The sequence below is a fragment of the Coffea arabica genome, chromosome 6c (assembly GCF_036785885.1).
Source record: "Coffea arabica cultivar ET-39 chromosome 6c, Coffea Arabica ET-39 HiFi, whole genome shotgun sequence".
In the NCBI taxonomy this organism is placed as follows: domain Eukaryota; kingdom Viridiplantae; phylum Streptophyta; class Magnoliopsida; order Gentianales; family Rubiaceae; genus Coffea; species Coffea arabica.
This window is the reverse complement of record NC_092320.1, coordinates 15,635,532-15,652,173: the sequence shown is the minus strand read 5'-3', so window position 1 is coordinate 15,652,173 and position 16,642 is coordinate 15,635,532. Positions and strand designations below refer to the sequence as shown.

Genomic DNA, 16,642 nt, shown 5'->3' with positions numbered 1-16,642 from the left:
ACTAAGATAACAAAAATGTGTTCGACAAAAAATGCTCATTGTAGTATTTCTCCAACAAAGTTGCTATTGGTGTATACTTCTAGCAGCATTTCAGAATGTGACATGTTCACAAATAAAGAATAATTAAAGCTCAGAGCTTTTACTGCAAAGTATGACATGAACTTTATTTTTTAGATAATCTTCATTTTCAATGATCTCTTGTACTGAAAGATAGTTTCCGTGCTACTTGTTCGATTAATTATTTTAACTAACTGAATCAAGTCTACCCTTGTGCTGCCTGTTGCTAGTTTGTCAAACTTTGTAAGATCTATACAGTAATTTTCAAGGACTTCCTTTTGGTGTAAGAAAATACCAATGGATCTTAGCTAAATTATATAAAAACGGATGGCATCTCAAATTCTAAAGTAGGTTTAGTGAGAAGTTGAACATAATTTTTGTACTTCTAATGTAGCCTTAACCTCTTCTAAGTTGATTTTGTGAAATTGCCAGGTAAGCAAATTATTTCATATTTACTTTTTTCCACATATCAAAAGATAGAAATGAAATACTGTTGGACAACATATAGTGTTGTTTATGTGAAGGAAATATTTACTCAGTGAGGTTTTCACTGCCCAACAGAATACAGGTCCAGTTTGACAAATGAGTTTTTTAATTGTTTGTCTAAAACTTTTACCCCGTTTGGCAGGTGAGTTTTTTAGATGTTTGTTTAAAACTTTGTTGTAACTTACTGTAGAAGTTTTTTAAAATTTTTTTGAAGTGTGTGTGTTTTTTTTTAATAATTTAAAGTGTATAGTTTAAAAATTTTGAAAATTTTTTTGAGGTTACTGTAGCTAAAATTTTTAAAAAACTTGTAACAGACAAACTTGGCAAAAAACTTATCTTTACTGTAACTTACTGTAGAAGTTGTAGGAAAAATTTTTGAAGTGTGTAAATTTTTGAATATTTTGAAATGTATAGTTTAAAAACTTTTAGAAGTTTTTTGAGATTATTGTAATTAAAATTGTTAAAAAATTTGTAACAAACAAACTTGACCGAAAACTTGTTTACCAAATAGTCCCACAAAATGATACTGGTCTTTTCTATAAGTATATGAAGTGCTAAATTGGCTGAAATTTTCATCGAGAGGCATTGTCAATCTCCATACCGTTTATACAAGTTTGGCTCTGAACGCTACCAAACATTTGTTTGCTCCCTCACCGAATTGTACTTAGTTATGACAGAATTTTCCTCTCAAATGTCAAAACGAGTTTTACCAACCTATAAGAATATTGTGTGAGATATTCCTTCATAATGGTGTTCAGCCAAGCAGAGAATCTAAAATAATTGGTTCTTCAACTACTTAATGTAACCAAGTCCAACCAATAATGTTGTTGACTGGCGGCTATTTTGAGTGTTGACTGATCGAACTAGTAGCCTAGCATCACTATCTATTTATCTGATACTTCTTTGAGCGTAAGATGCATGGAACAACTTCTCTGTCTGACCAAGACAAAGTAAGTTTACTTTGACTTATCAAACAATTGCTGAACAATAACACTGCATGAGATGGTGTGTATATTTCGAACAAAATTTTCTCTACAATAGCTTTTACGCTCAAAATGCAATCTAAACACTCTTTTTAAAGAACATTTTCAGTATCAATTCTTCTTTATTAAATTGAAAAGGATATGAAGTGTGGAAGCAAAGCTATCTGGGGACGAGAACAGCATGTTATGGGCCTCATGGCACCAGAGATGAGATGCTTACTCAAGTATTCAATTGTACAAAGTGTTTTTTTTTTTAAGTCAAACTCGTACGAAATGTTTGATCTTTGGAGAAAATTGACACAAACAATTTTGAACTTTTGGATAATTCCATCAACAAGAGCGGGGTGTCCACACTCCACAATCCACAATTTGGACCAGAAATCAATGTTGTCCGCGCGGTGGAATGCGTAAAATTGCGTATTCCACAGAGAACTCTCGGGGGATTCAATAGTCCAAAGGTGGACAATAATTCAATTTTGGTTTTCATTTTATTATATATCATAATTAATTGCCTTCATTGTACAATTAGAACAAGGGAGTGCAAGAGGCTAAGTGCCACATTCTTAGCTCTTTCGACAGGGCCACCACTAAGGGATTGCAACGAGCTAAATGTTGTGCAAGGTTGACTTATATTACCACGTTCAATGAGACTCACCTCTAGAACCTATAAGATCAAATGTCACATTGGATTGGATCACCTCTATGGCTCATATAAGCAACTTCTAAACTTCGAGTATGATCAAGTGGACAATTTGAATTGTGACAAGCTTTACGTCCTTATACGAGCCACCTCTAGAATCTGATTATGGTGGACTTTACAAGGATGCAAAGTCCTTAAGTGGAAGGGAGTGCAAGAAGTTAAAGTGTTGTGCGGGATTAAATGCCACATCTGATGCCGAAGCCAAGGGGGTGGATTGAGGGGGGCCATGGCTCCCCTCTCTCCCCAAGTTTTGAAAATTTTAATTCATAGTGTGTAAATATGCACGTAAAATGAAGTTAGCCCTCCTAATTTTTCACAATTTTAGTTTGCATTATGAGAGTTTATATGTATATATGAATTAGCCACTTTTGAATTAATTTTTTCTTCAAAGAAAGTTATTTATTTTTATTGTGCTAGTTATTTAACTTTCAAAAAGTAAACATATAATCAATAATCCATAGTAAATTGACCCAATTTGATATATTATAATAAAAGACCCAATTCATAATTATCAATGGGGGTAAAACAAAAGTAATTACTTTATTGGCTCACATACATACATACAACTTAGTCCAATTGATTAGACTCTTTTCCACTCTTCTTGTATCCACTATAACTACATAACGGGCATTTTCAATTATGAAGATAATCAAGACAAAGTTCCGAAACAAGATGGAAGATAATTTCTTGAATGATTGTCTAATTGCATACATAGAAAAGAAAATTGTTGAAAAATTGAGCACTGATTCAATCACAGATAAATTTACATCTAAAAAGAACGTAAAGTTCAATTTACTTTTAAGAAAAAAAGTTGAAATTTCAGTATGTTAACATAAATTTTATCTTTTTTAATTAAAAATAGTTATATTTATATTGCATAGTTATATATATATTTTGCATAGGCAACATATTGGAGCACCTTTTCATAATGTGTAACTTGGATGGTTTGTGATATTATAAGATATTTAATTAAAGGTTATTTTTTGTTTTAATTTTCGTTATGACTATGCTATATATTTATGGAATAAATATACCTTTATAATTATAGTTAATATTTGATATTTTTAGATGTCATATATTTAAATAGATGGAAATTACTCTGAATATAGCATATTAAAATAATTTTGTTAGGAAAAATCTTGGCCTCCTAGGAAAAAAAATTCTGGCTCCTTTATTGCCATTAATGATTTGGGTTAACCATTTTGTACATGTGGATTTCGCTCAAAAGTTCTTTAGGCCTTATAGTTTGTCTATAAATACGTTACAGAAATTGAACCAATTTACAGCAGTCAACCATGGCCAATTTCTCAAATGCTCTTTTCTATGGCCTTTTGTTCTTCATCTGGTTCGCAGCCACCACCTTCTTCCGTTATGTTCTAAAGCAACGAAAAAATGGTTCTAAACCAGTTCGACACCCTCCAAGCCCTCCATCACTGCCCATCATCGGCCATCTTCACCTGCTTGGCTCCATAGCATCCAAGAGTTTCCAAACCTTAGCCAACCAATACGGGCCGCTCATTCGGCTCCGCATTGTTTCATCCACAGTTGTTGTTGTCTCCAACGCTGCCGTTGCCAAAGAGTTCTTGAAGAATAATGAGATGAATTTTGTGTCCAGGCCACAATTTGGGGCCGCAGATTTTAATATCTATGCTGGCTCTGAATTTGTTAACGCGGAATACGGCCCCTATTGGCGTTTCATGAAGAAACTTTGCATGACTGAGCTTCTTTCCGTGCCACAGGTCAACCGGTTTGTTGACATCAGGAGACAAGAGATGATGAAGTTGTTGGAGATTATTGTCAGTTTTTCAGAAGAAGGGAAGGCTTGTAATTTGGGAGTGGAACTTATGACCATGACTAATAATGTGGTTAGCAGGATGGCCATGAGCACCAGATGCACGCCTGCTCTTGATGAAAGTAAGCTCCTGTGGGAGTTTGTGAAGGAGATTCTTGAGCTTGCGCCCAAGTTTGCTTTGGGAGAATTATTTGGTCCTATAGGCAAATTTGATTTGTTTGGATATGGGAAGAGGGTGAAGGCCTTGATCTCGAAGTTTGATTCATTGGTGGAGAAGATAATGGTGGAACATGAGAACGAGTTGAACTCCTCTAATAAGGAAAGGAAGGACATGATGGATATTCTCTTGGAGATTCACAGGGATAAAACTGCTGAAGTCAAGCTGAGTAGAACAGACATCAAATCCTTTCTTATGGTAAGTCTTTCTCTCCTTCTGCAGTATACATATATACCTTTGTTTGTCAATGAATTGGAGCATAAAATAATTGTCAAATTTTTATTGATTTTCTCTTGCTTAAGTTTATAGTATGAGATTAATTTAGATCTAGCTTCATCGAAAAAATGGACAGGAACTTTTCATGGCAGGCACTGAAACAGTGAGTGTGGCACTGACTTGGACGCTAGCAGAGCTCATAAATCATCCAAAGGTGTGCCAGCAGCTTAGAGATGAAATCACTACTGTTGTGGGATCAAAAAGACTAGTCCAAGAATCTGATGTTCCAAAGCTTCCTTACCTGCAAGCAGTTGTGAAAGAAAGCCTAAGACTACATGCTCCAGCACCCTTGATATTTCGTCGATGTGGTGAAGATTGCAAGATCAACGGCTATGATATCTTGGCTAATGAGAGGATAGCATTCAATGTCTTAGCTATTATGAGGGACCCAAGTTCATGGGACAATCCGCTCGAATTTCAACCGGAAAGGTTCATGGTGGGATCTAAAGGCGCTTATGATGATTACCAGATGGATATTAAGGGACAAAATTTCAATATTTTTCCATTTGGGAGTGGAAGAAGAGGGTGCCCTGGTGCATCACTTGCCTTAGCAGTGGCTCATTCAGCAGTTGCCCTGCTTGTTCAGTGCTTTGATTTTAGAGTGCAGGGAGGAGAAAAGATAAACATTGAAGAAGGGTCAGGGTTATCTGCTGGCTTGGCTCATCCACTCATGTGCTATGTTACTCCGCATCTTAATCCTTTGGAATTAGTTGTTAACGAGGCCAAATAACTAGAGAATTAGAATCTTGTTTTTTATTGCAGCTAGAAGGTGTTCATGTTACTAATTTCCGTAATGCTTAAATTTCTCTTTTTATAAATAAAGAATTGTGTGTTATTATGAAATTTTGTTTGTTACTTGAATGTCTCTCTCAAGTAACGTGGGTTTAAATTCCTGCGACATATACAAAATTTGACATTTAAATTCAAATTCGAATGATGTGGCATTCATTCAACCCCGTTAGTACTGACAGTGTAGGAAAGGTTAATTCTTTATTAAAACCTTAACATTGGCAAAAATTCTTGACAATTTAATGGAATTTCCACTCCCTCTTTTTAGCATTGATGGAAATGTTGACAAAAATGCTTGTCCAGAGTGGGCACCAACTCCATGAAGTGTTATTCTCGTACTAGCTTTGATATTTTATTTGGATTGCCATCTTTTACGAAAAAATCTCTTAAAAGTTGCAATCCAAACACCTTCAGTATGGAAGGCAAATCAATATGGTTGATGCTAGAGGGGGAAAAAATCTTAAACGTTTCATGTTAATACTTGACATCACCATGTTAACTTAAAATGAGTCAGGGCAAATGTATAATGACATTGGAGATGACGTAAGACTTGTGTCGAGATGTCATCTTGAGGAGTTTCTGCCTCTTTTAATGTAGGTGCTTCTTCCTTTTTGCTTCATCAATTAAACGTATGTGCTTTTAACCATTGAGCTTAGCTCAATGGCCACCAGGGTTCTTGGGCTGTAGGTGAGGATTCAAACCTCACATACAGCAAAAAAATTTAAAGGTAGTATCATAGCACTTTGGTCTCCAAACATTTTTGCTTTCAATTTTGTACGGCAGTGTGAGAGTCAAGTCTCCTGAGTATGATCAGGGAAACTTTGGCAGCCAATTGCGAATAATTTCAGATATGATAGCCTCTAAAGTTATGTTTAATGGGTAGTCTGTCTTCTTCATTTTCATTTGATGTATCGTTTCAAAGGTAATTTTCAAACTATAGCCAAAAAAAAAAAAAAATGTGACAGACTTTGTAACTCTTAAAACTGCAGACCATATGTTTAGTTATTGATTTTTTAAAATATATCATTATTCTATGTCTTTATTGTTTTTTAATTTTAGACGCTTTTATAAGTATTTAAAATCTCAAATGAGAGAAATAACGATTGAACGAATTTCATACATGTTTGTAACTCTTATCTATCGTGTTATTGAAATCTTATAGCAAAAACAAAGCAAAACCCAAAAAATACAGTCCGTCTATAAAAGGAGATAAAGCTCAAGCTCAATTATTCGTCATTTTCACTCTCTTGGAAGTGAAGTTTCTTCTATAGAGGGAAAAACAAATAATTATTGCTACAATTACAAAAGGTTAGGACGTCGCCAACTCAGTCGCTTTGTGTACATCTCCATTGATTGTGTATCAATATCGTTGAACATCAAAGTTGATTTTTTGAGTCTAATGAAGCGTAGTTATTCTCCATTTATCACTATCAGTGCTGTTTAGAATTTTCTTTTCATCTGTTAGTGCTGTTTAGTTGTTAGTTGGCATTAATTGTGAAGGGTTCCGGTCTCTATAAGCTGTGAATGTATTTGCTTCTGGTCGTGACTTCTGCGAGCAACTTGGTATTGGTTTGTCTGGATAGGGTTTATTCTTGGCCATCATTTTCACAACTTGGTATTGGTCATTGGTTTGTGTATTCTGTTCCACACCATTTTTTTAAAACAAAAATACATATAGGGTTCTAGTTCAACACAAATGCTTAAATAGTTAATTGAATAGTTAATGTGGTTTGTGTTATTTTCTAGTTCAACATATATAAGGAAAGTCAAATATGGTCGAAAAGAGAATTTTAATTTTGTTCATGACTAATATCACCTTTGGGTTTTGGAGGAGTGGAAACTTAAAAAGGCGCATATGTGGTCTATCCAATTGTTTTTGTTATTTGTAGTCAATAATACTTTTTTCACAATCCAAATTTCTATTAAAACTTTTAGTTTCTGAAAAATCTTTTGAGATCATAGAAAAGTTTTATGAACACCTCTTAAGGTTTTCGAAAATAGCAAAACGAAAAAGAAAAGAAAAGAAAAAACTCCTAGTTTGCTGCTTAACAAGATTTGATATCAGAGCGTACTTGGATAAGAGATTGTTTGAGATGATTTTTTGAAAAAATACTGTAACATTTTTTTGATGTAATATATGTGACATAAAAATGTGCTTAAAAAATATATTTATAATGTAAATAGATAAATTTGTATAAATAATTTGCTATCCAAACACACAGACATGACTTTTTCTCAAATATGTGTTTTCAAGGACGAGTGGAGAGCAATGAAAATAACTTTGAAAATAATAGACAGTTTACTTTGACAATAGACCTAAAAGTCTTACATGGATGGCCAGAAGAAATCTCCTTTGGCTTTTTCTTTCCGCTAACAAGAAAAAATGGAAGTTTCGAAAGTGAGTTAACAACGACCCGAATTGGAAAAAAAAACACAAACAGAAAGAGCTGACCTAAAGTTTGTGTCAAGATTTTCCTCTTACTTTGTCATTTTCCAATTTATTGTTCACTTGATAACCAAGTCAAAGAACGCTTCTTTTCTGCTTTCAAAAATAAACGACAAAATAAGGGGTTAGAAAAATAAATTAATTTTTTATATACTGATAATATAGTAGTAAATTTTTTTTTTTTTAACTTTAGCAGTTATAGATACATGTTGCATATGCATAGTTTCAATTTCAAATTTAAATTCATATTATGTACCATTCATAATATAGATTAACTAGTGTACACTGTGACAGTGTATAAAAAATTACTCTAAAAAAATAATCATGCCTGCTTGCAAGTGTATGTACGAATTTGGAAAATTCTTTTTTTTTTTAAATGTATGTATGTTTTTATTTATTTATTTCTTTATCTATTTTTGTGTACGCCTTATGCTTAACTAGAAATTGATGCAAAAACTTTTCAATGTTAGTCCAGATAGCAAGTGCAGTTGTGGAGTGGATGATTGCGCTTATTGATAAGTATAACCCGAAAGTGTTCAAGAAGCTTAAGCAGGAAAGTCTTAATACTTGTAGGGCTTGTAGGATAAAACATTTAACAGGGTCAGTTGAGAAATCAATATCCCCACCCTTCCTTACTTGCGAGATAGTTGTTAAACAAACAAAGCTTAAGGTTACATACTTCGCAAATGCGTAAGAAGATTGCAAGATGATCAGTAGGTATGATATTGGCAAATGACAGGACAATTAATGCAATCTACATGCCACTGTGAGGGATCCAAAAATTAAGGGATCATAAATTTTCGCAAGAATTTTGCACCAGAGACAGAAAGGGTCCAGAGATGAGACTTTCTATGATCATTAGCTTGTTAATGATAAAATGATTTAGCTTTGCCTTGGGAAAACGCAGATGAAATTGTTCTAAAGCCAAGGAAACCGTACAAGGTGCATGTAAAATCACACATCAAACGGGGAAATGCGATTGGGTCCGGTACATTTTGATCCACTTATTGTACTTTTTAAATTATTTGGTGTACAATTATATTATATTATTGTACTCGACAATTTGATATAAATATATATATGTTTACTACAATATTATGATATATTTGTAAACAAAAAATTTGAACATATATAACGACATGATGAAACTGCATAAAATACAATTGTACTGAATACTTGTCCCATGAAACTTGAAAGGGAGACCAAGATGATTTAAAAAGTCAAGACTGTTGCTAACCTTATGATATTTTTCGAGTGATTAAAAGGGAGATCAATATTGTTAGTTTTCTATTCAATATGTTAAAGCTGAAAATTAATTTCGGGACTTTTTTTTTTTGTTGGGGTGTAATTCCTAATTCACTTTTGGGCTTTGAATTAGAAGGACAAGTTGTGAAATAGCTTGCTTCTTTGCTAAATGATATCTCGAACTTTACAATCACTGACAATGAGTGGAAAATTTCTCACACCAATTATTTGGGCTTTACAATCTATTCTGGGTTGGGTTCTGTTGTGTTTTAGGACGGTCCAACAATATTACCAGTATCTTTTTTATTAGAATTCTTCATTGAGAATTCTAAATTTATTATGAAAATTAAAATTCATTTCACAAATAGCTAGGGTAACTGTAGCGATCACAATTTTTTCAGAATTTATGTCAGTTGTCATTGGTTGTATGAATGAACAATAGAGCTTTTACTCCAGTCCATCTTGGATCACTGAGGCCCAACTGCACTCGCATTTGGAAGCCCCATATTTGTTGGCCCAAAACAAAATAAAAAATGAACTATGTTCTTGTTTAATTAATTCACCTAATTATAAATTCTGATTTTAGATGATCAATTTTTTTTTTTTATAAAAAAAAAATCATTTTTTGTTCTAATTTTCTGCCAAAAAAAAAAAAAAACTGAAAACCGAATTCAGCCAAATAGTAACTTTAGCTAATTTTGATTATTCTTTATATTTAGTTTCTATAACGAGACACGAATTTTTGTAATATCTACAGCAATTGAAAACAAGCCATTAAAAATGCCTGTAACACATAGTTTATGGACCATGTGATTAACAATAATCTAGCAACTGTGGTGCAGTATAATTCTTTTATCAGAGTCCAGACAAAATTCTACTGTACCAAGGGATGAAGGCAAGAAGGTATCTAAATCCTTCTTTAATTAGGCCATAAGGCAGATTTTTGTAGTAATCAAGAATCTGGGCTGTCTTTGCTACAAAGATGCTTGATTGTGATTGCCGTCTTTCATGCTCAGTCATCGGCCAAAGATTGGGGACATCCATGGAAAAGGATGCTCAACTAACATTTGCAGGCCTCATCAAACTCATATAATAATTCACAAATTGATCAAGTTTCCAATACTGTATCCGATAGGTGGTTAAAGGTTGAGTTCTTAATTAATTAAATTCAGACCCAGTCTTCGATAATGCAGTAAGCGTACATTAACAATGGTGCAAATCCAAAATTTATTTCCGACAGTTCAAATGTCAATCATAGAATGCGTTTGAAGAAATTATTTCGATCGTGGCATGCCAACTTGTACGATAACTAATGGTCGCTTGATGAATTTCCAGTTTGCTCAAAGTGATGAAAGGCCACCGGCAATGCTGATTGCAGAGGTAAGATAATCTCCTTCAATTATATCAACCAATCAGCCAAGGAGAATAGTTGCCTTCTGCAGGCCCCAAATTTGGTGCATTGCAACTTGCTAGTCGGTATTGTGTTTTACCATCAAGCTGATGAGAACTTGAGACAAGGGCTTGGTCTTGTTTGGTGGGACTTGGTTGTCTACATTTCAGCCATCCTATGGAAATGTGACATCCAACTTCAAGAATCAACGACAGGGACAACTAAGCATCCTGGTTTTCTCTCTAGCAAAAAAAACAAGCTAGTGAATCTTTTGTGTTGCAAAGAAACTTTCTAATAGGGAACTTCTAGCCAAAGAAAGTGTCGTTTCTGAAAGTTAATGTTTATATGTGTATTAGGCTTATTGCCACTCTTGTTCAGTGCTTTGATTTTGAAGTCCAGGATGGGCAAAGGTTAAACATGGAAGAATGGACAGGGTTTTCTGGTGCCATGGTTCGTCCACTTCTATGCTATCCCGTTACGCATTTGAATCCTTTGGAGCTTGCTAACAAGATTTAGAAGTCTTTTCAGTTTGATTACTACCTGTGGGTGGGGTTCTTGAACAAGTTTGAATTGTGTGCTTAGTTAACTTCACTTATGAAACTCTTCAATGTAACATTGACCCTACTCTCTCATCTTTTCGTACTTTGAACTTTCAGTTTTCAAATGTCAATGATGCCATCATATGCAATTTTATCAAGTCGACCATCATAGTCAAGCATGCATGCTATATATGTTAACATTCAATTAACATGACGATGCCAATTAGCTATATCAGAATGGTTAAACATAAATGTTTTATATATTGAATTGGCATAGATCGATGAAAACATTGGCGAAAAAAAGTAGCATAACTTCAATTTTCTTAGGGGTAAATGGAGGCATCTGCTTGAGGGCAAAAACCGATACCGTAAAATGGTGAGGCATGGGTGGGATACAAAATGGGATAAATTTTCTTATCAATTCAAAGAAAGTAAAATGTAAAATTTACCAAATAGAAATATAATTTTAGCTAATTATGATTACTCTTTGTGGTCAATTTCTATTATCAGTTTCTGTAATATCTAAAGCAAACCAAGACGTACAAGGCCGTTAAAAATGCCAAAACATATGCCTTTTGATGGACAATGTGATTAACAATCTATTCTAGTACTACATTGCAATTTTCCGAAGTCTAGTGCATTATAATCGTGTTATCCAATTATTTTCTCTAACCTTGTTTCAATGTGGACCAGTCCTAACATTTGGACTTTAACATAGGGGTGCATTTAGTTCTTCATGCTACCAAGGAGCATGCCCGTTTTAATCTCATATATAAAGTTCGAAATCTCTTAAGCCTAAATTGGGAATAAAAATTATTGCATTTTTTTTTTTTGGGAAGGTAATTCTTATGTGGATGTTTTAGCTAAGATCAGCCTTAGTCTCTTTGACCGAAGAAAGAATATAGCAACACTTTATAGATGAATTCATAAAACAAATAAGTTATATTAAGTCGGACTATCTTTTCTATTTTAATTATTTATATCAAGATGAAAAAAGTTCTTCCACATTTTTAAAAGTTAAAAACAGCAACACATTTCTTTAATAGAAAAGAGGAAAACAATTATAAATAACTAGAATCTTTTGTTGTGGGAAATGTACAATTAATTATTAATTAAACTTACAAATAGTCTAAAATATTGTATTTGATTAAAGAGATTTATGTATATTAACTTGACTCAATTATTCTGATAATTTCAATATAAAGCTGGAAATAGCTTTCCCCGACATTTGTTGAGAATCAGGATTTGCAAGAAATAATATGAATGAACTTTCTAGCTTGGAGATTCCAACTCGAAATGAAAACATGATAGTAGAAGATACAAATTAAAAATTGAAATAGTTTTCCATTCTAGATCATTTCCACATACCAAACATAGGATTGTTATATTAGGTTTGCCACTGCAGTTAAAGTTGTTAAAATCTGGTAAGAGACAAATTTGTCCAAAAATTCATTTGCCAACACAGGCCCTAGATATGCTTGGGAGATTATGCAAGAAACATGTCACTTGACTACTTCAATCAATGCTCTAATACCAATGTCTTACACCAAAAATTTGACAGAATCCTTAGCATTATTGAGAGTGTATTGTATCCAAGAAATGTGACAAAGGATCAAGAGGAAAATGAAGTGCCTTGACACAGAAGTGGTTCAACTTGACACGACAAATGTCATGCAGTCACTTCATTGTCCGGATTGTGAAGTGACCGCATACCAAACGAATCCTATATGTCCGTTTAGATTAACTGTTTTTTGGAAGTATTTTTGAAAAATTTTGCTGTAACAGAGTTTTTAGAGTATATTTTGGAATACTTTTAGGAAATATTTTAGAATATTTAAGAGAAGAAAAGTTTCTAGAAAATATTTTGAGATATTTTTTTTAAATTTTAAAAAAATTAACTAATTTTAGATTATTTTTTAGAATACTTTTTAAAAATTTTTATTGTATTTGAAAAACACTCCAAAAACAGGGGATCCAAACAATGATTTGCTCTTGTTTTCTCCAAAGAGACCAACTCTTGTTGCTGGGCTTTTCTATATATGATATAGTTAACTATGGAGAGCTTTTCTATATATTAGGTTTGCCACTGTAGTTAAAATTGTTAAAATCTGGTAAGAGACAAATTTGTCCAAAAATTTATTTGCCAAACAGGCCCTAGATATGCTTGGGAGATTATGCAAGAAACATGTCACTTGACTACTTCAATCAATGCTCTAATACCAATGTCTTACACCAAAATTTTGACAGAATCCTTAGCATTATTGAGAGTGTATTGTATCCAAGAAATGTGACAAAGGATCAAGAGGAAAATGAAGTGCCTTGACACAGAAGTGGTTCAACTTGACACGACAAATGCCATGCAGTCACTTCACAGTCCGGATTGTAAAGTGACCGAATACCAAACGAATCCTATATGTCCGTTTGGATTAGTTATTTTTGGGAGCGTTTTAAAGTATATTTTAGAATATTTTTAGAAAATATTTTGAGATATTTAAGAGTAGAAAAGTTTCTAGAATATATTTTGAGATATTTTTTAAAATTTTAAAAAAAATTAACTAATTTTTAGATTATCTTTTAGAGTACTTTTTAAAAATTTTTATTGTATTTGAAAAATTAACTTTTGAAAAACACTCCAAAAACAGGGGATCCAAACAATGATTTGCTCTTGTTTTCTCCAAAGAGACCAACTCTTGTTGCTGGGCTTTTCTATATATGATATAGTTGTTTTCTATATTTTAGGTTTGCCACTGTAGTTAAAGTTGTTAAAATTTGGTAAGAGACAAATTTGTCCAAAAATTCATTTGCCAAACAAGCCCTAGATATGCTTGGGAGATTATGCAAGAAACATGTCACTTGACTACTTCAATCAATGCTCTAATACCAATGTCTTACACCAAAAATTTGACAGAATCCTTAGCATTATTGAGAGTGTATTGTATCCAAGAAATGTGACAAAGGATCAAGAGGAAAATGAAGTGCCTTGACACAGAAGTGGTTCAACTTGACACGACAAATGTCATGCAGCATTAATTTTGGTTAAAACTATTCCACCCAAAACTTGATATTTTTGATGTGATATGATAGGATTCGTTTGGTATGCGGTCACTTCACAGTCCGGTCCCCCTGCAACCGCAGGAGAGCTGAATCCTATATGATATAGTTAAATTGCTCTTGTTTTCTCCCAAGAGACCAACTCTTGTTGCTGGACTTTTGGGAAGTTAATAATTTGCGCCTATATATGTTTCATAAACTTCAGTTCATAAACTCGTACCAATTTCTGATATCTATCCGGATATACTTCTGGAATTTTAAATGGCTCTGATGATGGTATCAGAAATGTTTCTGTTCAATCCGCTTCTATTAATGTTTCTTTTGTTCTTGGCCGTCTCCCTTTTTCTTTCCCATGCAATAAAGGGGCGGATGAAATCTAAAACACCAATCCAACACCCTCCAAGTCCTCCGGCATTGCCACTCATTGGACATTTTCATCTGCTTGGTCCAGAAACAGCCAAATCCTTCCAAACCCTGGCCTCCCGCTATGGTCCCATCCTGCGGCTCCGGTTGGTTTCAAAAACTTCTGTAATAGTTTCTAGTGCCATGATTGCAAAAGAAATATTGAAAGACAATGAGATGAATTTCATCTCGAGGCCTGTAGTGGGATATTCATGGTTCAATATATACGACGGCTCAACGTTTGTGTTCGCGGAATATGGGACGTATTGGCGTTTCATGAAGAAATTGTGTATGACTGAGCTTCTTTCCCTAGCACAGGTCAGCCGATTCACTGATATCAGAAGAGATGAGACGATGAAATTGTTGGAAACCCTTGTTAAGTGCTCTTATGAAGGTAAGTCATGCGATCTTGGAAAGGAGTTTTTGAGACTCACAAACAATTATACATGCAGGATAGTGATGAGCACGAGGTGTTCCGCCAGTGAAGATGAGAGTAAGAAGGTCTGGGAGTTTATTAAAGAGATAGAAGACCTACTGGCCAAATTAACCTTTGGCGAGATATTGGGTCCTTTGCTGGGGAAACTTGATTTATTTGGCTATGGGAGAAAGCTGAAGACTTTGCTTTCAAGTTTTGATACACTGGTAGAAAAGATAATGAGTAAGCATGAGGAGGATATGCGCTTTTGTAGAAAAAAGGAAAGGAGGGATCTTATGGATTTGCTCTTGGATGTTTACAGGGATGAAAATGCTGAAGTGAAGCTAACCAGAAAGAACATCAAGGCCTTGATCTTGGTGATCTCTCACACCTAACTATAATTTACTTAAGCTGTCATTAACTGTAAAAATTGTTTCTGATACACAAAATTGAATTGTTAAGAACCAAGCAACGTATACAACTCATTCAAGTCATGCACCCGTTGCATATAGGTTCTATTGTTTGCATCACCAACTTCCATTTTAGAAAATTTGATACTGTAAAAGAGACAATATTATCTGCATGCACTTTTTTTTTCTTTTGGGATTTTAGAAAATTTGAAAGTTGTGAAAGAGACGGTATTCTCTTTCCTCAGAACTCCGAGTTAATTTTTGTCAAACAATTTGATGTCGATCCATTTGGATCCCTTTTGTTGTGTGATTGATCTCTAGTAACATCCGAGCTAGGTTTCATACGTTCTCTCAACCTTCCTGAGTATTTGAAAAGAATGCATGGAATTTCCGGGACTTAAGACTTAATCAAGAATTCTAACTAGCTCGTTCGTTCGTTCAACACACTAAATTTACAATCCGAAACAATCTAAGCTTGACGATTTTTTGAAACTTGAACAGGAACTTTTTACAGCAGGCACCGAAACATCAGCCAAAGCCTTAGAGTGGACGATTGCGGAGCTTATCAACCACCCTCAAGAATTCAAGAAGCTTAAAGAAGAAATTCATAGAGTTGTTGGTTCACAAAGGCTTGTTGAGGAATCAGATATCCCAAATCTTCCTTACTTGCGAGCAGTCATTAGAGAAAGCTTAAGACTACACCCTCCTTCAGCCGTGCTTCTTCGTAGATGCGTGAAGGATTGTAAGATCAGTGGTTATGATATATTAGCGAATGAAGGGGTATTATTCAATTTGATTGACATCATGAGGGACCCAAGTTCATGGGAAAATCCGCTAGATTTTCAACCCGAGAGGTTCATGGAGAAATCCGGAGGACATTACGATCCGTATCAAATGGATATTAGAGGGCAAAATTTCAAGATGTTGGCCTTTGGTACAGGAAGAAGAGGGTGTCCAGGTGCGTCTCTGGCTTTAGCTGCTGTTCATGGAGTGATTGCCGCACTTGCTCAGTGCTTTGATTTTGAGGTGGAAGGAGGGAAAGAGATAGACATGGAAGAAAAGGCTGGGTTGGCTAATGCAATGGCTCATCCGCTTCTCTGCTACCCCATTACACATTTCAACCCTTTTGCAGTTCACTCGTAACGAGAGTCAGAAATTTCTTCTCAAAATCTCAGGCTGCTATTCTGCTTCTCTGCTATATATCCCATACAAGAATTCCTTATTTTAGGTGCCAATTGTGTGGCGTTCACTTTTTCATGTCCTTGGTTTATGGAACCTATTTCACGAACCAAAAGCATGATGCTGAATCAAATTTTGGACCATGGAATAACTTAGGAACTAATTCTGTGCCGAGTTCCAAATTTTTAACAATTCACTCAGGCTTGCTATTAAAAAAGAAAGGAAAAATGGAAAAACGACTCAAACTGACTTACTTACGATTAAT

General features: G+C 34.3%; 2 protein-coding genes across 2 annotated transcripts; both read left to right on the top strand.

Annotated features, from left to right (window-relative positions):
* The first annotated feature begins 3,506 nt into the window (after window positions 1–3,506).
* On the top strand, window positions 3,507–5,354 carry LOC113694073 (cytochrome P450 93A3). Its single transcript, XM_027212926.2, has 2 exons — window positions 3,507–4,433; window positions 4,588–5,354. The coding sequence occupies exons 1-2, from the start codon at window positions 3,522–3,524 to the stop codon at window positions 5,239–5,241; spliced, it is 1,566 nt and encodes a 521-aa protein (XP_027068727.1). The 5' UTR covers window positions 3,507–3,521; the 3' UTR covers window positions 5,242–5,354.
* An 8,764-nt stretch (window positions 5,355–14,118) lies between these two features.
* Window positions 14,119–16,569, top strand: LOC113691516 (cytochrome P450 93A3-like). Its single transcript, XM_027209675.2, has 2 exons — window positions 14,119–15,165; window positions 15,700–16,569. The coding sequence occupies exons 1-2, from the start codon at window positions 14,233–14,235 to the stop codon at window positions 16,339–16,341; spliced, it is 1,575 nt and encodes a 524-aa protein (XP_027065476.2). The 5' UTR covers window positions 14,119–14,232; the 3' UTR covers window positions 16,342–16,569.
* Window positions 16,570–16,642: the final 73 nt, after the last annotated feature.

Bases quoted from the DNA above. Each gene is read 5' to 3' on its own strand.
- LOC113694073 (XM_027212926.2), top strand. From the start codon at position 3,522: ATGGCCAATTTCTCAAATGCTCTTTTCTATGGCCTTTTGTTCTTCATC. The intron at 4,434-4,587 runs GTAAGTCTTTCT...AAAAATGGACAG, and splicing joins ACATCAAATCCTTTCTTATG to GAACTTTTCATGGCAGGCAC.
- LOC113691516 (XM_027209675.2), top strand. From the start codon at position 14,233: ATGGCTCTGATGATGGTATCAGAAATGTTTCTGTTCAATCCGCTTCTA. The intron at 15,166-15,699 runs GTGATCTCTCAC...AAACTTGAACAG, and splicing joins ACATCAAGGCCTTGATCTTG to GAACTTTTTACAGCAGGCAC.